The sequence below is a fragment of the Phyllobates terribilis genome, unplaced genomic scaffold (genome assembly GCF_046119375.1).
Source record: "Phyllobates terribilis strain yellow unplaced genomic scaffold, ASM4611937v1 Scaffold_3__8_contigs__length_932513732, whole genome shotgun sequence".
Taxonomy (NCBI): domain Eukaryota; kingdom Metazoa; phylum Chordata; class Amphibia; order Anura; family Dendrobatidae; genus Phyllobates; species Phyllobates terribilis.
Window position 1 is genome coordinate 158,323,148 of NW_027362763.1, and position 19,893 is coordinate 158,343,040.

The 19,893-nt window shown below is 42.3% G+C and overlaps 1 protein-coding gene across 2 annotated transcripts in view; it reads left to right on the forward strand.

The window, feature by feature from the left end:
• The first annotated feature begins 18,088 nt into the window (after nt 1–18,088).
• PXDN (peroxidasin) overlaps nt 18,089–19,893 on the forward strand; it is a 143,627-nt gene continuing 141,822 nt past the window's right edge. For both annotated transcript variants that reach the window (XM_073674228.1, XM_073674229.1), the window contains exon 1: nt 18,089–18,399. In XM_073674228.1, coding sequence (XP_073530329.1) covers nt 18,224–18,399 — 176 coding nt within the window. In that variant the 5' untranslated portion in view covers nt 18,089–18,223. The remainder of the gene's footprint in view (nt 18,400–19,893) is intronic.

Below are 19,893 nucleotides of genomic sequence, written 5' to 3' on the forward strand. Positions count from 1 at the left end.
AAACAAATTAAAAATAAAGAAATAAAAAAATGGCCAAAAAAAATATTTGCTATCACTTCGCCTGTAGCAGCTGGCTCTATCAAAATCTAAATTTAACTATACCAATTGGTAAAAAAAATTGAAACGCCAGATGTTTTTGCCACAACTCTGCCAAAAAATGCAATAAGAGGCAATCAAAACATCATATATGTTTTATGTATCAATAAAAACATCAGTGCACTACACAAAAAATAAGCCCTCACACAGCTCCAAGAGTCTGTCTGTATCCCAGTAACTCACTCAGCTTTTATGCACACACACTGATTACAAGCAAACAGGTCACAGGTGAGAATGTTATCTTCAGTAGCAAGTGAAACTCATTTGTGTCAAATTCTGTGCATGTTATCAGGCCAAAATCACCAGGGTATGTGAACTTTTGATCAGGGTCATTTGGATGTTTTTGGTTGTCATTAAGATTTAAAAGAGAAAACACAGTAGTTTGACAATAAATGGCTTCACCCAACCAATAACCATGAGTGGAGAAAAAGGTTTTTTGTTATCATTCATATTCTCTGAAACAAGGTAAAGAAAGGAAAAATTCTGCCAGGGTATGTAAACTTTTGAGCACAACTGTATTTAACATAAAATCACGGCAGCTGAAGCCATGCCCATGACGGGCCCCCTGGGCCGTGAGGTACTCGGTAGCTGGGAGATGTCACAGTGGCGGTGACCCGGTCCGTGACCCAGGGTGGTCAATAAAAGGGGAATAAAGAAAAGGGAATATAGTTTTTATATAATGTTCGTGACGCCACCTGTGGTATGCGGCTATATGGAGCCGCCGCTGCGGTGTAGAACCTCTGGAGCTGATGATGACGCAGCAGAGTTGGTTCAGCTCTCCACAGGCAGAGCTAAGCTCCAGGGCATGAAGTGATGATTTTATAGATGTTGCTGTGCAGTGTAGTGCAGGGGATGGCGCAGTTAATAATCAGTCCACAACTTAATGGCGGTTTCCTCTTATCTTTACTTGCGGTGGTAAGGCAGACTGGGGCACGGGTACTAGCTGGTAGTAGAGGTCCGGGCGGCCTGGAAGCAAGTTGAGAATCCACCTCGCCAGGTGAAGTTGGAAGCCTTCCCTTTGCGCTAATCTCTTTGGCCCTGCTGCTTATAGCTGTGCTGTGGCCCTCGTCCCTAAGTAAAACGTCTTTGTGCTCACCCGTATGGCAGGCAGCTCGGGCCCTCCTGGAGTGTCGCTCTCACGTGGCGGTGAGCGCCCTATGTGCTGCTGAGCCTCCGGGCATCTGATGGGGCCAGGAGACCTGCAGTCTCCTGCCCTCCGGTTTCTGATGCTGGGCCTTCAGTGCCCCACAACCTCGGACTCCGGTGTCCGGTTCTTCTGCGCTTCCCTCTGGGGTGAACTGCCATGCAGCTCCACTCCCCAAGTCTTTCCTCTTCGCTCTCCTGACTTCAACTCAACTCACTAACTCTTGCTAACCCCGCCTCCAGATTCCAGTTGCTAAGGGGAGGAGCTCCCCTTGCTGATCTGGAGCCAGGGATGTGTTGTATGCTAGTAAACCTGATTTGGGGACCCCTCCTTGCTTCCAGGCATGGCATCACCCCTTGTGAGGGAGGCAATGCCACTGTGGCAACCGGACTCCTGGGGTGCCACACCCATCTTCAGTCAGCCAATGAAATGACTGGAAGGATGGGTGGGATTTTGGCTGCTGAACATGGTCATTTTGTCCCCAGTGAGAGGATGAGTGTGACTCTCATGATTTTATTTTAAACATATGATGAACACATATTTAATAGGGATCCAAAGGAGCCGGCTCTTTTTGGTGAGCAGAGTCAAATGATCCAACTCATCATATAAAGAGTCAGACTGCCCATCACTAGCTCCCACGATGAACTGCAGCTCCTTCTGCTGCTCTCCTCTTGTCTCCACGCTGTATGAACCAGGTAATATCGGCAGTGAGTATTACTCAAACTGAGGATCCCTGATCTGACCTTCTCCGAGGGGGTGCTCTATATGTTCCTCCTCTGTGACACCTACTGCTTTATGATTGGCCAGATTCACAGAGGTGAAAAACTACCTGCCCCCTGAGAAGAATCTTTTACCGCCTATTTGGCAGAAGGAAAAATTTAGATAAAAACGTTATAAGCTCCTTTTTCAGGAACAAAGAGGTCTATTACAAAATGGAAAAAAAAATCTTGTTAATCAGCTCTTCAGCCCATATCTCAGAATATAGCCAGTTTAAATGGTAAAAAGTCATGAAAGATACTCTTTAAAGAGGACCTGTTACCAGGTCAAAAGTGACCAGTTTGGGATCTTATTTTATTCCTATTGCTCCCCTCAGTATTACAATTTTTGTTGCTGTTTTTTTTAAGTCTGCCATACGGTAACAGAGTGATGGACCTTTGCATTTTGTCCAAATTTCTATGATCTTTACAAAGGAAGGGTGGCTCATTGGATTTATTTTTTTATTTTTATTTATTTTACTCACTTATATAGCACCATTAATTCCAAAGCACGTCATAGACAATATCGGCACTGTCCCCAACTGGGGATCACAATCTACATTCCCTACCAGTATATGTTTGGAGTGTGGAAGAAAACTGGAGAACATGGAGGAAACCCACGTAAACACGGGGAAAACATACAAACTCCTTGCAGATGTTGTCCTTGGTTTCTCTAGATCAGGCATGTCCAAAGTCCGGCCCGCGGGCCATTTGCGGCCCGCGGTCCGGACTAATAAGGCCCCCAGGTATCCAGCAGCATGTACCTTGCGGCCGCTGCCGCTCTCGTCGCCACCGCCGCTCTCGTCGCCACCGCCGCTCAGTACTCCGGCGCAGGGAGAAGAGCCGAAATCTCGGACATCGCGAGATTTCGGCTTTCCTTCTCCCTGCGCCGGAGTACTGAGCGGCGGCAACCGGCCAGCCAAGATCTCGCGACGTGCGAGATCTCCAGCCCCCAGGGGTTGTAAGACGTTCAGAGGTCAGATAGGCTGAAGACCTCAGCTTAGTTGTGTAAAATTATATAAATAATATATATATTAAGTTATATATAAGTCCCTGCGCCACCTTACACCTCCAGAAAGGTTAGGCCAGCAGGGCTCTCACACAAGCTTGTGGTAGCAAGCTGTCATACCCTTCATTAACCCCTGACTGCCTGTCACTGTGCTATAATTCCATTATCTGATGTGCGACTGTTGCACAGCTTGCTATTCTCTGCCTGTGTTATAAAGCATATAGCAGTATCTTATTTTTGCTGTTCCACCCTCTGCGCCTTTTAATCTCTCCCCTTCTGGCCAATTTTTATAATGGCAACTACAAATAAGAAACGAAAAGTTGACAGTGAGGGCCGCCGCTTCCAGGACAAGTGGAAAGTAGAATATTTTTTCACTGAAATAAAGAATCACTGTGTTTGTCTGATATGCCAAGAGACTGTTGCTGTTTATAAAGAATTTAATGTCAAGCGACACTATCAGACGAGACATAGCACATACGACAAGCTAACAGGGCACGACCGAAGTGAAAAGTATAAGCAACTTGAAGCTGTTTTATTGTCACAACAGCGATTTTTTACAAGAGCCCGTGAGTCAAATGAAAATGCCACAAAGGCGAGCTATGAGGTGGCAGCGTTAATTGCTAAAAATTGCAAATCTTTTGCAGAGGGTGACTTTATCAAAGAATGTGTTATGAAAATGGTAGAGAATGTCTGTCCCGAGAAGAAGCAAGAGTTTTCCAACATTTGCCTGGCTCGTAACACTGTAGCACGGAGAATTGAAGAAATTTCATCGGATATTAAGAGACAGTTAATGTCAAAAGGAGCTGATTTTGACTTCTTTTCAATAGCCTGTGATGAAAGCACGGACCTATCTGACACGGCTCAGTTGCTGATTTTTTTAAGAGGGGTGGACGATGAAATGAATGTGACTGAAGAGCTACTTGACCTCCAGAGCCTCAAGGATCAAACAAGAGGGAAAGATTTATTTGATTCTGTTAGTTCTGCCATAGATGACATGAAACTGCCTTGGAACAAAGTTACTGGGATTATTACTGATGGGGCACCTGCCATGACTGGTGAACGAAGTGGATTATCAACCCTAATCTGTAACAAGGTGAGCGAAGAAGGAGGCAAAGCTATTAAACTTCATTGCATCATTCATCAACAAGTTCTCTGTGCTAAACATCTCCAATATGATCATGTTATGAAACCGGTACTAAAGACCATTAATTTTATCCGCTCTAAAGCCCTGTGCCACCGCCAGTTTAAACAGTTTCTACTGGATATCCAGGCTGAATATGAAGATGTTTCATATCATAACGATGTAAGATGGCTCAGTCGGGGGTCTGCACTGCAACGTTTCTACTCTCTCAGAAAGGAAATAGGAGAATTCTTGGAAACAAAGGGACAAACGATGCGAGAACTATCTGATCCAATTTGGCTGGCTGATTTGGGGTTTCTAGTCGACCTAACAAAGCATCTGAATGTACTGAACATGAATCTTCAGGGCAAAGATGCAGCGGTGAACCAACTTTATTCACACCTCAAAGCCTTTGGAACAAAGCTGCAACTTTTCCTAAGGCAGTTGTCACAAACACCGCCCAATACCATCCATTTTTCAGCGCTACAGGAAATAATTAACAGTTTTCCACAGGATGATATCCATGCGCAAATAAGCAGGTATGCAGCAGACATCACATCTCTGGCTGGGGAGTTTCAACGGCGCTTTCAAGATTTTGCAGCTATTGAAAAGGAGATCAGCATTTTCTCCTCTCCATTCTCTGTTGACCCCGACAATGCTCCTGATCAGTTGCAGCTCGAGCTCATTGAGCTACATTGTGACAGCGAGTTATGCAGTCGTCATCAACAGCTCTCTCTTGTTAACTTTTACCGCCAACTGGATAAGAGCCGGTTTCAAGAGATTCGAACATTGGCTAAGAAAACCCTGAGCTTGTTTGGCTCAACATATTTGTGTGAGAAGACATTCTCTGTTATGAACTTTAACAAGAACCGCGTGAGGACAAGACTAAGTGACTCTCACCTGCGTGACATTTTGCGCATCAAAACCACGGCCATTGAACCAGACCTAGTCTATGTGCTGCAGTCCAGATCCCAGTTTCACCCTTCACATTAGTGCAGGCTAGTTTCTTTTTTTTAATTGAGATTAATATGTTGTAAAATCTCAATTAATGTCAGTTGGATAGACAGTTATATATTTGAACACATGTATACTTGCTGTTATGTTCCTGTTCACATTTTTTGAACTTATAAGTTGACAGACAACCTTACATTACTTTGTGTAATGTACTTTAAAATGTTCCTGAGATATCTCAGTTTCCTGTTTTTATTATATTAAAGGGGTTGTCCAAGTTCAGAACCCAGACATACCCCCTTTTTCACCCAGGCAGCCCCCCTGCCATGGGCATCAAAGCATCTCATGCTCCGATGTGCTCCCTTGCCCTGTGCTATTTACAATGACACACTGCCGGTAGGAGGCTTCACCGGCTCTAATGTGCAGGCTTTAGCGCTGCTCTAGCTGGTTTACTGGTGATAAAGCCCGCCCATCAGTGCCGGTGACGTCACTGGGCTTTCTGCCAGCCCCGTGGAGAGCCGGGTATGTCACTAGAACTCCTGAAAATGCCTTTCCTCTGCGCAATTTAGTGCAGGGCAAAAGTAGGACATTGGAGCATAAACTGCTTCGATGCTCAAGTCGGGGAGGGGCTTCCTGGGTGAGAATGGGGGTATGTCTGGGTTAACCCCTTTAAGGCAGATTGATTAAACACCTGTTTAGATTTGTCATCCAAGTCACAAAATAAAAAGTATGCCGTTTTCAATAAACTTTGCAAAAAAAGTTTATTTGCATTCATTTTAATGGTCCAAAGAATGTCAAGCAAAATGATTGGCCCTCGCACATGTTCACTTCATCAAATTTGGCACTCTTAGAAAAAAGTTTGGACACCCCTGCTCTAGATTATCTAGAAAAAAATTAAGCAGCACCAGCCATCAAGGTATTAGTGTGCAGGCCTCCAAGGTAAGTATGTACCGAGCCTCTTCACTAAATCTATATATATGGAAGCAGCACTCCACATAGTAGATGGCAACAAATACCATTATTGGTGTGTGGCTATTTATCAATCTATCTATCTATCTATCTATCTATCTATCTATCTATCTATCTATCTATCTATCTGTCTATCTATCTATCTATCTGCTCAAGTAGTATTATTAGAATGTGTTACTTTTCTTATCGTCTTTGAATAACAGGTAGACCTAAATTTATCTTAACTCAAAAATAGGTTTAAGGCAAAATCAGCTCCACTACAACTAATTCTTCCGTATGCAATGGTTTATAACATGAACATCTTCAGTCATTGTGAAACTGTAACTTCCAATTTGTTCTAACACCACACGATGCCAAGAGCCGTAAGCTGGAATCCAATGATGGTATGTATTCTGGAGAGCACTATGGAAATATTTGGTTGACACTCTGGTTGCTTAGATAAAATACATTTTCTTTGCTCATGACATCCTATAATGAAGGTAAAGTTATACAAAAACAGGAAGCAGGAAAGGGAATCCACTCCAAGTTGATTTCATGGCCATACGCTTTGTGCAAAGCAGAACCTGGAAAAAGGAAACATCCTTGGCATATAACATGTAACTTTCCATTGGTAAGAAGCAGTCATGGAAAAAGAAAAAGATAGCCCAATCAAATAAGTAAGATTAAATCAAATGGAATCGCAATATAGAAAATACATGGTTTGGAGAAATAGCAACTTTTTCTGCTTTGCTTGGTGAAATCTTGTAAGAAAGACTTAAAAATGCAATAACTTCTCAAACATTTCTTGAAAGTGTAACTAAACTTTGAAAAGATTTTTTAACATTTCCTGTGTTCTTTGCTTATGTAGGAGTGTTGGTGGTATTGAACCATAGACTTCCCACTGAGCTGGACGTCACTTAGTGATCACTCATACAAGAGATGAGCATTTCTGCCTGATGGTTAAAATGATCAGCCGGTGTCACAGAATCCGAACCTGCACCAAATAACATTGCATCAAGGAAGGATAAAGTACATCAAAACATTTTCCAAAGTTTAGTTATACTATACAGAGGTTGAGCAACCAAGAAAAATACATTAATCAGCTTTGAAGGGGTTGTCCCACTATATAAATCTTCAGGAGCACGCAGCTCCTCAGCCTGCCAGCAACCTGCATGCAGGAGAGCAGTGCACTCCTGATGATTGACATTTCGGGCAGGTTACATAACTTAACGGACCACCTGAACTATGTGCTCTCCAATGTTGCTAACAGAGAGAGAGAGCGGCTAACTAGACTCTTCAGCATAGGAGGAGCACAGGAGCATTGAAGCTGAATTCAGTGAGTCGGCTAGCTTCAGAGCAGCGCTTGCAAACTATATAGCAAACAGCTTGCATGTGCTCATTGTCTCTGAAACCAGCCACCTAAAAGGTAAGCAGTAACCTGTCAATGAGCTATAAACTATGGAATTACACATTCCTCTGTTCTTGAGAAAGGAGAAGATTTTTAAAGGGAACCTGTAACCAGAAAAAATGCTGTTAACATGCAGATATGCGGTTAATCTGCAGGTTAACAGCATTACTATGCTATACTATCCTATTGGACCAAGTACGTACTATTATGCGCACTGCGATCACGGGGCGATCACCGCCGGGTGTCAGCTGATTCTCATAACTGGCACCCGGTGCTATGGGCCAGGAGCGGTGTCGCACCGCTCCCAGCACATTAACCCCCAAAATGCTGCGATCGAAGTCGATCGCAGCATTCTGGGAGCAAGGGGAGGTAGGCGCGGCTTACTTACCTCCTCTCTGGCGTCTCGCGTTGTCTGTGCGGGGTCCCAGTAGTTGTCATGGTGACCCGATGTCATCATGATGACATCCGGGTCACCAAACCGCAGGAAGTTACTTTGATGATGCGCAGTGCTCGATCAAAGTAACTTCTGCCTGTGCAGCGCTGACACGCAGCATAGAATAGAGATGGTCCTGCATCTCTATGCTATGCAAGTGATCAGCCTGCAAAAAATGAAAATCTCATAGTGGGACAAAGTGCAAAAGTGTAGGAAAGTGAAAAAAAAAATTGTAAAAATATAAAAAAAAATCAAAAAAATAATCCAAAGGAAAAAAAAAATACTGTACCCATAAATAAATATTATGATGGAAAAAATAAGCAAAAAAACCAATAAAAGTACACATATTTGGTATCGTCGTGTCTGGAACGACATGACTTATAAAACTGTAACACTAGTTAACCCCTTTAGTGAACATGGTAAAAAAAAAAAAAAAAAAAGCAAAAAACGAAGCAAAAAACAATGCTTTATAATCATACAGCTAAACAAAAAATGGAATAAAACACGATCAAAAAGACAAATGTAAATAAGCTGAAAACGTCATCTTGTCCTGCAAAAAACAAGCTGCCGTACAGCTCCATCAGCCGAAAAATAAAAAAGTTATAGCTCTCAGAATAATGCAAAACAAAAAAATTATTTTTTCTATAAAATAGTTTTTACTGTGTAAAAGTGCCAAAACATTAAAAAAAACTATATAAGGGTATGTGCCCACGATGCAGATTTGAAGCAGAAATTTCCTCAGTGTTTTTGCCTCTCCTTGGCAGAAAAAAACGCATGCGGATTTACATGCGTTTTTTATGCGTTTTTAACGCGTTTTTACATGCATTTTTACATGTTTTTTTGAGCATCAATGAATGATTTTTGGAGCTAAATAAAGTTGGTGGGACATTGCTCAAGCCCTTGGATTACCATAAGAGCTGGGGTGAGTATATTGGTTCATTTAAATGAATAAAGAATGTGTCTGTTGTATTTCAAATAAAGTGTTTACACTGTGTTTGTCTGTTTTTGTACTTTGGTCATGAAAAAGTCTGATTGACACCTTGACATCAACAAACAAAAGAGCTGGGTGTCAGCTAGTCCCATTTCCCCAATGTTCATTAGCATTTCTATTCACGTAATTTATGCGATGGCTGTGAGCTGTTTTTTCTTAGCCTGGGAAGATGCCACTAGGGAAACATTTTCCCTGGCCATAATTAACATCTCCAGCTCGTTAGTTAGCCCCTACGTCCCCCCTCCCCGATCAGCACTCAGCAGTGCTTTGGACCCAACATATTTATGTTGTATCCAAAACGCGGTGTTCTAATGCCGCACTTTTGTTGTTGTTACATGTGAATCCATCGCATATAATGACACTTCAATTGGTCAAAATCTGCAGCGGAGACTAGCGTGTCTGCTACAGAAATTGACATGCTGCGGGTGAGTTTGGGTACATTGCCATGGTCAGGAGCCGCTGCAGGTTTGACGCTGCGTGTATATTCAGCGTCAAACCCGCAGCGTCCAGATGTTACGTTATAGTGGATGGGATCTCTAGAAATCCCATGTCCGCTATATGTGCATCAGAGGCTGCAAATCACCCGCGGACACTGACATGTGGTGCATCTTTCAGGACCGCAGCATGTCAAATTCTCTTGTGGAGTGGCTAGTCTCCGCAACATAAATTTGACCACTAGAAAGTATTGAATGTGATAAATCCGCATGGTTCAGTGAACACATGTGGATTTACCTGCGTTCAATAGAATGCAACATTTTGAACGCAACAAAAATTTGCATCCAAAGCGTTACTATGTCTGAATTATGGGTACAAAGCCTAAAATGTAATTAAAAAATGGCGTGGGCTCCCGTGTCATTTTTATAACCAGCAGAGGGAAAGCCGACCGCTGGGGGCTGATATTTGTAACCGCGGAAGGGGCCATTAGCCAATAATGTTCCCTGGCTATTAATATCAGCCCACAGCTGTTTGTTTAGCATTTACTGGCTAGATTAGAGGGGGACCCCAGAACAATATTGATGTGGGGTCCCCCTATAAAATCTAAATTAGACAGATACGGGCTGATATTAATGGCCATGGAATTGGCCATGGATACTAGCCCCCACCGCGGCTATTAATATCACCCCTCAGCAGTCCCAGAAATGGCGCATCCATAAGATGCGCCAAATCTGGCACTTAGCCTCGCTCTTCCATGCTGCCCTCTAGTGGTGGCAGGTTGTAATGGGGCTGGGGTTCACGTCAGACTTATATTGGCGGCTGACGTGAAGCCCAGGTTAGTAATGGAGGGCGTCTATAAGACGTCCCCATTACTAACCGCGTAGTAAAATGGTCGGCGCATTTTCAATAAAAGACACGGCTAGAATAAAGAATTTAAATTAAATAAAACAGACACGGTTCTACAATTTTTTTTAGTACCCGCCTTCGCGAAGCCCTCGATCTCCTGAAAAAACTTAAAAAAACAAACAACAATATTCCTCACCTGTCCGCCGTCAACGACGTAATCCATGCAATGCCAAGGTCCCACGACGATCCGGATCATTTCTTCAGCTGTGACATCAGCAATCACTGATGTCACAGCTGTAGAATACAGCACTGTATACTGACAGGGGTGTAAAATCAACCCTATCAGTATACAGTGCTGCAGAAGATCAGCTGATGAGCCCCTGTGAGCTAGAGAGCGTGGGAAAATTCTTGTGAATCTTCCCACACTCAGTATCAGCTGATCGGTCATGAAGCTGCAGCACTGATCACCTGATGGTCGTCGTTTTTGGTGGCCGGGGTGCATCGCTATGTGATTGAACACGTAGCTGCTTGTAGTATTTGCGTGAGTTCTAAGGTTTCGCATACTCGTCCGTCTGGTACTCTTCTTCCGCTACCTATTCCTAGTAGGCCATGGACACACTTGTCCATAGATTTTATTACTGACTTACCGGTTTCTGCAGACAAAACGGTGGTTTTGGTGGTTGTAGATAGGTTCAGTAAAATGGTTCACTTTGTCGCATTGCCTGCAGTTCCAAATGCCAAGACACTTGCTCAGGTGTTCATAAATGATATTGTGAAGCATGTGGTGTCAGATCGGGGGACCCAGTTTGTTTCCAAGTTCTGGAAGGCATTCTGTTCTTGACTGGGGGTGCAGCTGTCCTTTTCCTCTGTCTTCCACCCTCAGTCAAATGGACAGACCAAGTGTGTCAATCAGAATTTGGACACCTATCTAAGGTGTTTCATCTCCGAAAATCAGGAGGATTGGGCATCCTACTTACCGCTGGCAGAATTTGCCATTAATAATCATCGTCAAGAATCCACTGGCAGATCACTGGTCTTCGGTGCATAGGATAATCATCTACAGTTTGGTACCTTTGGAACGATTTGCTTTGTCGCTTTCCTCGGTATGGCAGGGTGTGCTGAGTAATTTAAAGATCATGGGAGACATGTATAAACGTATGTCTGACAGAAAATGCTTGCCAGGTCCGGACCTGAATGTGTATGACTTTGTGTGGTTGTTTACCAGGAATATCAGATTGAAAGTTCCTTCTTGGAAGCTGGGACCTTTCCCACACCTTGCGTGACACTTCCCTTCTGGACCCTGCTGTGCGCCCAAACAATGTTTTTTCCCCACATATGGGGTATCAGCATACTCAGGAGAAATTGCACAACAGTATTTGAGGTCCATTTTCTCTTCTTTTCTCTACTTACCCTTGTGAGAATATAAAATTTGGGGCTAAAAGATCATTTTTGTGGAAAAAGTTAGATTTTTTTATTTTCACGGCTCAATGTTATAAACTTCTGTGAAGCACTTGGGAGTTGAAGGTGCTCACCACACACCTAGATAAGTTCCCTGAGGGGTCTAGTTTCCAAAATGGTGTCACTTGTGGGGGGTTTCTACTGTTTAGGCACATCGGAGGCTCCCCAAACGAAACATAGCGTCCGCTAATTATTCAAGCAAATTTTTCATTCAAAAAGTCAAATGGCGCTCCTTCCCTTCGGAACCCTGCCGTGTGACCAAACAGTGGTTTTCCCCCACATATGGGATATCAGCGTGCTCAGGAGGAATTTCACAACAAATTTTGGGGTCTATTTTTCCTGTCACCCTTGCAAAAATAAAAAAATTGGGGTCTAAAGTAACATTTTTGTGAAAAAAGTTAAATGTTACTTTTTTTCTTCCACATTCCAAAAATTCCTGTGAAGCACCTGAAGGGTTAATAAACATCTTGAATGTGGTTTTGAGCACCTTGAGGGGTGCAGTTTTTATATTGGTGTCACATTTGGGTATTTTCTGTCATAATGGCCCCTCAAAGTCACTTCAAATGTGATGTGGTCCCTAAAAAAATGGTTTTGTAAATTTTGTTGAAAAAATGTGAAATCGCTAACTTCCTAACAAAAAAAATTTTTGGTTACAAAATTGTGCTGATGTAACGTAGATATGTGGGAAATGTTATTTATTAACTATATTGTGTGACATATCTCTCTGATTTAAGGTCATGAAAATTCAAATTTTGAAAATTGCAAAATTTTCTACATTTTTGCCAAAATTTCCGATTTTTTCACAAAGAATCGCAAGTCATATCGAAGAAATGTTACCACTATGATGAAGTACAATATGTCATGAAAAAGCAATCTCAGAATCAGTGGGATCTGCTGAAGCGTTCCAGAGTTATTACCTCATAAAGTGACAGAGGTCAGAATTGTAAAAATAGGCCTGGTCATTAACCTGCAAACCACCCTCAGGGGGTAAAGGGTCAAAAACAAATAAATTGCAAAGGTGTTCGTTTTTACAAGCATTTTGCAATTTGATTCATGTAAAGGGAATCTGTTAGTAGGATCAACCCTCCTAAGCCTTCTATATGGGCATGTAGGTCATAGGAAGCTGAATAAAATTATACCTTGATATCTGCGATCTGCGATCTCTCTTATTCCAGAGAAATTCACATTTTTTTTAAATATGTAAATGAGCTGTTAAGATCTATGGGCCGGACATAGATCTCCCTGAGAATTTGCATGAATTTTATTAATATAGTGCCAACGTATTTTGCACTTTAAAATTAAGCGAACAAATACAGATAATAAAGACATTATAGAGTAACACATAGTTCAACAGTTTCAGGAGCAGTGAGGGTCCTGCTCGTTAGTTTACAAGATATATGAAATGGGGCAGACAAAATAGGTAAAAAGTGCTTGTTATTTCAGGTCCAGCCATTATTATAATAAATTGGGCATTTCAAATAACTCTGCATGATCTGGTCATCAGCCAGTATATGTCCAAGCACAGTTACCAAGTGCTGTTGGTTGCATGGAGGTATTACGATACTGGCGTTGTACTGCTGGAAACCACTGGCCAAAGGAGCATGTGCAGTAACAGCAAGCAGTAGTAGAAGTTCTTGGAGATAGCAAGGAGTTGTAGGAAACATTCTGCAGAAGAATTAGAACAGTCTGGGTAAGAATATTCAGGAGCTGGAGACTGAAGCTAAGCTAACAGCTAGACACAATACTCAAGCAATAAGTGAGAGATCCATGCTGCTTTAAGTAGGTCCAAACAGGAAACAAGATGACAAGTTCAGAATTTAACATCTTAAAAAAGGGCAATTGCAGAACACAACAGCAGCCCCCAATGGTAAGGAGTGGGATTGCAACACAATTATTACGGTGAATAAGGACAAAGAGAAAAAGGAGAGAAGGTGTGCAATTGAAATATTTTAATCGTATGAATGATACATTTTAACTTTAAACTCAGCTTCTTTCAGGAACCAGAAGTAGGTGCAACAAGGGGGAAGTCAATGCATGGTACACACAAATGTGTAATAAAATATTAAACCATAAATCCATACATGATTTTTACAATACAAAGATTCACACCTTCTCTCCTTTTTCTCTTTGTCCTTATTCATCCTATGGTTGGAGTTTTTATGTACCTGTTGACTATAAGTCCACGGGACATGATTTACGGATTGTATGGAATTTATATATTTAACAATTATTACGGTGAACAATAGCAGCAACTAGTGGTCAAACTGTAGAAGGACAACAGGAATTCTGACAGTAAGATGTGGAGGGACCAGATTCTGAGGAAAAATTAGAAAGGAGGAACAGGGAAGAGTTAGATTAGAGAAGTGAGGTGATAGAGATGTGTGTTTGTGTTTTAAAGCACACTTAAAAATGTTGGGGCTGGGTATTAATCAGATTGTCGAGGGTAGCACATTCCAGAAACCTTTAGCAGCACGAGAGAAGTCTTGGAGATGGAGGTGCGAGGTTTGCATAATGGAGGTTGTTAGTCTTAGATCAGTTTGGAGACGAGAGCACGAGTAGGGTGATAGACAGAGATGAGGGTGAGGAGATATAGCGTGGTGCAGAATTGAGGAGAGCTTTAGAGTGATAAGTTTATATTATGTTCTGCAACAGATGGATAACCAGTGCAATGAATGGCACAGGGGAAAGGCATCAATAAAGCAGCTGGTCAGAAATACGACCCTAGCTGCTGCATTCAGGATGGATTGGAGAGGAGAAAGTTTGGTTAGAGGGAGACCGATCAGTAGAGAGTTATTGTAGTCCAGACGAAAATGAATAAGAGCAACTGTAACAATTTTTGCAGTTTCAAAGGTGAGAAAAGGTTGGACTCTGGAGATGTCTTTAAGATCCAGATGACAAGAGCGAGTGAGTGAACGGATATAGAGAATAAAAGAAAGCTCTGTGTCAAATATGACCCCAAGATAGCAAGTGTGCCGTTTTGGAGTTATGGTTGAACTACCCAAGGCAATTGCAATATCAGGTATAGGTAGGTTAGTAGAAGGAGGAATCACGAGAAGTTCAGATTCAGTTTTAGATAGAGGGAGGACATGATGTTAGAGACAGCGGAAAGACAATCACTGGTATTTTGTAATGCGGGGGAGATGTCAGGAGACAAGGTGTACAATTGGGTGTTATCAGTATAGAGATAATACTGAAAACCAAATCTACTGATTGTTTGTCCAATAGGAGCAGTGTATAGAGACGAGAGAAGTGGAGGGGACCTAGGACTGAGCCTTGAGGAACCCCGATAGTAAGGGGACGAGTAGAGGAGTAAGAGCCAGCAAGAGATAGAGTGAAGGAGCTGTCAGAGAGGTAGGAGGAGAACCAGGAGAGAATTGTGTCCTTGAGGCCAATAGAGCGGAGAATAGAGGAGAGGAGCTGGTGAACCACAGTGTCAAATGCTGCAGAGATTCAGCAGGGAGTAGTGACCATTAGATTTTACTGTTAGTAGATCATTAGAGACTTTAGTGAGGACCGTTTCTCTATACCCCCTATAGTTCTTCCCAGGTAAGGTGCCGCACAATTCCAGTGACTTACTGCACCTTTGCCCACATCTATTGTGAAGGCTGCATGCTTCTTATACAACCCCTGGCAAAAATTATGGAATCACCAGGCTCGGAGGATGTTCATTCAGTTGTTTAATGTTGTTGAAAAAAAGCAGATCACAGACATGGCACAAAACTAAAGTCATTTCAAAGGGCTTTAAGAAACACTAAAAGAAATCAAGCTTAAAAATGTGGTACTCAGTAAGGGTAATTTTTTTCAGACCAATCAGAGGGAAAAAATTATGGAATCACTCAATTCTGAGGAAAAAATTATGGAATCACCCTGGAAATTTTCATTTCCAAAACTAACACCTGCATCAAATTAGATCTGCTCGTTAGTCTGCATCTAAAAAGGAGTGATCACACCTTGGAGAGCTGTTGCACCAAGTGGACTGACATGAATCATGGCTCCAACACGAGAGATGTCAATTGAAACAAAGGAGAGGATTATCAAACTCTTAAAATAAGGTAAATCATCACGCAATGTTGCAATAGATATTGGTTGTTCACAGTCAGCTGTGTCTAAAATTTGGACCAAATACAAACAACATGGGAAGGTTGTTAAAGGCAAACATACTGGTAGACCAAGGAAGCCATCAAAGCGTCAAGACCGGAAACTTAAAGCAATATGTCTCCAAAACAGGAAATGCACAACAAAACAAATGAGGAACGAATGGGAGGAAACTGGAGTCAATGTCTGGGACCGAACTGTAAGAAACCGCCTAAAGGAAATGGAATTTACATACAGAAAAGCTAAACATAAGCCATCATTAACACCTAAACAGAAAAAAACAAGGTTACAATGGGCTAAGGAAAAGCAATCGTGGACTGTGGATGACTGGATGAAAGTCATATTCAGTGATGAATCTCGAATCTGCATTGGGCAAGGTGATGATGCTGGAACTTTTGTTTGGTGCCGTCCCAATGAGATTTATAAAGATGACTGCATGAAGAGAACATGCAAATTTCCACAGTCATTGATGATATGGGGCTGCACGTCAGGTAAAGGCACTGGGGAGATGGCTGTCATTACATCTTCAATAAATGGCCAAGTTTACGTTGATATTTTGGACAGTTTTCTTATCCCATCAATTGAAAGGATGTTTGGGGATGATGACATCATTTTTCAAGATGATAATGCATCCTGCCATAGAGCAAAAACTGTGAAAACATTCCTTGAAAGAAGACACAAAAGGTCAATGTCATGGCCTGCAAATAGTCCGGATCTCAATCCAATTGAAAATCTTTGGTGGAAGTTGAAGAAAATGGTCCATGACAAGGCTCCAACCTGCAAAGCTGATCTGGCAACAGCAATCAGAGAAAGTTGGAGCCAGATTGATGAAGAGTACTGTTTGTCACTCATTAAGTCCATGCCTCAGAGACTGCAAGCTGTTATTAAAGCCAGAGGTGGTGCAACAAAATACCAGTAATATATTGGAGAGTTCTTTTGTGTGTTTGTTTTTCATGATTCCATCTTTTTTTCCTCAGAATTGAGTGATTCCATAATTTTTTCCCTCTGCTTGGTGTAAAAAAAATTACCCTTACTGAGTACCACATTTTTTATCTTGATTTCTTTTTGTGTTTCTTAAAGCCCTAAAGTTGCCATTTGAAATGACTTTAGTTTTGTGCCATGTCTGTGATCTGCTTTTTTTCAACAACATTAAACAACTGAATGAACATCCTCTGAGCCCGGTGAGTCCATAAATTTTGCCAGGGGTTGTATTATGTGACCTGCTGAGTTTGCGTTATGACATGGCACACTTGACATCACCTCAACCTGAATCTGAAAATGTAGATGGCACACACGGAAATTAACCAGATAAGTTACCTGTGTTGACTGTAAAGTGACCAGGGGCAAAATACATGACATGGCCCAAGACATAGAGGTCTACATTTATTAAAGGGAGTCTGTCAGCAGGATTTCACCCCACCAAACTATTTATATATGCATGTAGCTCTTTCAAAGACAAGTCCTATGACACCTTTACATGGCCAGTCTATTCCTCCAACAGTGTTTGAACTGATATGCAAATGGCTATGGTAGCTCTGAAGCCTCTGTCACTCCAGCTCTATTCCGCACCCAGCGCAGCCACCTCCTGCTTTAAAAAAAAACAGCAAATAAGTCCTCTCACAGCTCTACCTATAGAGTAATAAAAGAAAGTTTTTCTCAGAAAATGGCGACAGACAGCATATTAGTTTTACAAAGTTCTAATTTTTTTTAATCACTAAAATATAAAAGAAAAATCTTATCAGTTTGGGGTCACGATAATAATACTGCCCTGATGCATTACCTAGCCAGGTCATTTTTTAACCACAGAGTGAACACTGCAAAAATGATACCCCCCAAAAAAACAATTTGCGGAATTACATTTTTTTTCACCATTTTACCTAACCTGGATTTTTTTTCCCCCAAAATTCTTCAGTACATATTATGGTAAAATGAATGGTGTCCTTTAAAACTACAACTCGTCCTGCAAAAAGACAATAGCTATGTAACGAAAAATCAAGAAAGGGATAGCTCTATAGAAGAAGAAGAGAAGGAAAAACTGAAAAAGACGTAAAGGGGTTAAAAACTGTGGGCCAAGCCACTCCAACTTTCTCCTTCCACTAAATGTGAAGTTTAGTGTGTGCAGTATGAGCCCTTGGATAGTGTGGTACATGTTGGCACAATACATGGCCTGGCATTTTCTGTGCATTATAGAAGGCAATGATGGGAATCCATGCAGTGCAGACACTTACAGTAAGTATCCTAGATTATATATATATCGGAATGCAACAGTCTGGAGGAATGAAATCCTATATTATAATGGGCATGCCAGCAGTTGTGTCTGCCAGGAATGCCCACAGATCGCGTGCAGTTCCGCATTCGTCCACTAGGTGGCAGCGGCGCACACGCTCCTCGGTACAGTCCCGCAGCAATCCGCGCAGAGTGCAGCTGTGTGGGCGAGGGGAGGACGTGCCGCTAGCGCTGCCTCCCGGTATCCTCGGCTCCCCTTCCTTTATATCTGCCCGCTCCCCTCCCGGCGCCCCCTTAGTGTGGCCAGCATGGAGCTCTGCAGAGCACGATGCATGTGCTTTGCCTTTGCAGCATGGATTTTATTGGCTTTCCCCCAGCAGAGCAGCTCCTGTCCCAGCCGGTGTCTCTGCTTCCGTACCACGGTGAGATGCATGCATCTGATGCTGGAGAACGTACCCACTGTGTCACCCCAGACTACTATCCTGTAAGTCACTGAGCGAGAAGGGATGAGACGTTATTATGGTGGGACTTGGGTGGGTTATTACATATAATCCTTCACTTTTGAAACTTTCTGCTGGACTTTGTGGTTCAGTCCTTCTCTAATGTTTAGATATCTGCTTGCTGGGGTTTACTGCTGCGATTGTATCCAGTGTGAACTATGCTTTATGATCAGGGTCACAAGTCTCTCTGCAGTCCTTTACTATGTACCAGGAGAGGTAAAAAGTTCCTGTGCAGGTCAGCTGGGAAAATAATTTACTGAGTGTGCTAACCACTGTGCATGGTGGCTCAGTGGTTAAGACTTTTGATTTGCAGAGCTGGGGTACTGGGTTCAAATCCCACCAAGGACAACATCTGCAAGGAGTTTGTATGTTCTCCCTGTGTTTGTGTGGGTTTCCTCCTGGTTCTCCGATTTCCTCCCACCCTCCAAAGACATACTGATAGGGAATGTAGATTGTGAGCGTTGTGGAATATGTATAAGCAAAGAATAATAAATTCTCATTCACCAACAGCAAACGGAGATCTTTAAAATGGCGAGGATCAGTAACACACAGGCCCCAATTCAGCGTTTGAAGGGTTATTTATTTATTTTATTAAGTCCCCCACCCCCCCCCCCCCCCGGTGGATTTTGCATCAAGTTTTTCAGAATAGCGCATGATTGTGTGATTGATTTGGCGCTAATATAAAGACGACTTTTTGCCCTTTTTTTTTCTCCTTTGCTTTATTCACGTAAATTGTTCCGCAAAAAAGCCCCAATAACACGGCTTTTGTGCTAGGGTAGGACACTAGAGTGCAAAAAAAATTGCAACTTTTCGAAAAGTCTGAAGTGGGGAAAATATCTGGATGAGGAAAACCTAAAAATGATGAAGACTGAAAAAGTTGGAACCAAAATGGAACAAAGGCCATAACAAAAAGACCTTAAAAACTTACTGCGAAGAAAAGTGCGAAAAGTATAATGAATTGAAACCAATGTAAAGTTGCAAAAAAGTTCCATATAAGTAGATAATCTGGATGATCTGGCCACGGACTGACTGGTGTCGGAGTGGGAATTAGCGCCTGTACTGATTATCTCCTGTCTGTGGGGAGAAGCAGTCATTGAATCCTATACATTATGATGCATTGTACTTTCCCTCTGCTCGCGGTTGAGTCTTTGTGTGTCTCTGGCAGTTTAATCTCACTTTTATAGGGTTAACTTCTTTTTTTTTTTTAAAAAAGGTCCTTTGGCGGAGGAGGGGGGGGGAGCAGCAAGGGTTAATGTTAAACAGTTGGCTCCACTATCTAAAGGTCAGAAATTAGGATCTGACCCCTTGTGGGCTCTTTTTTTGGTCACCCATTGTTTGTGTGCTGTAGCGGGGTCTGCTGGGAGCAGGGGGGCTCCTCTCTGTAAGTGAAGCCTCATTAATTTTTAACTTTTCAGCCTTCTCAGTGGGGGCGACTCTGTAATAAGACTCCGCACAATGCGGCATTCCTCCTGGTTGTA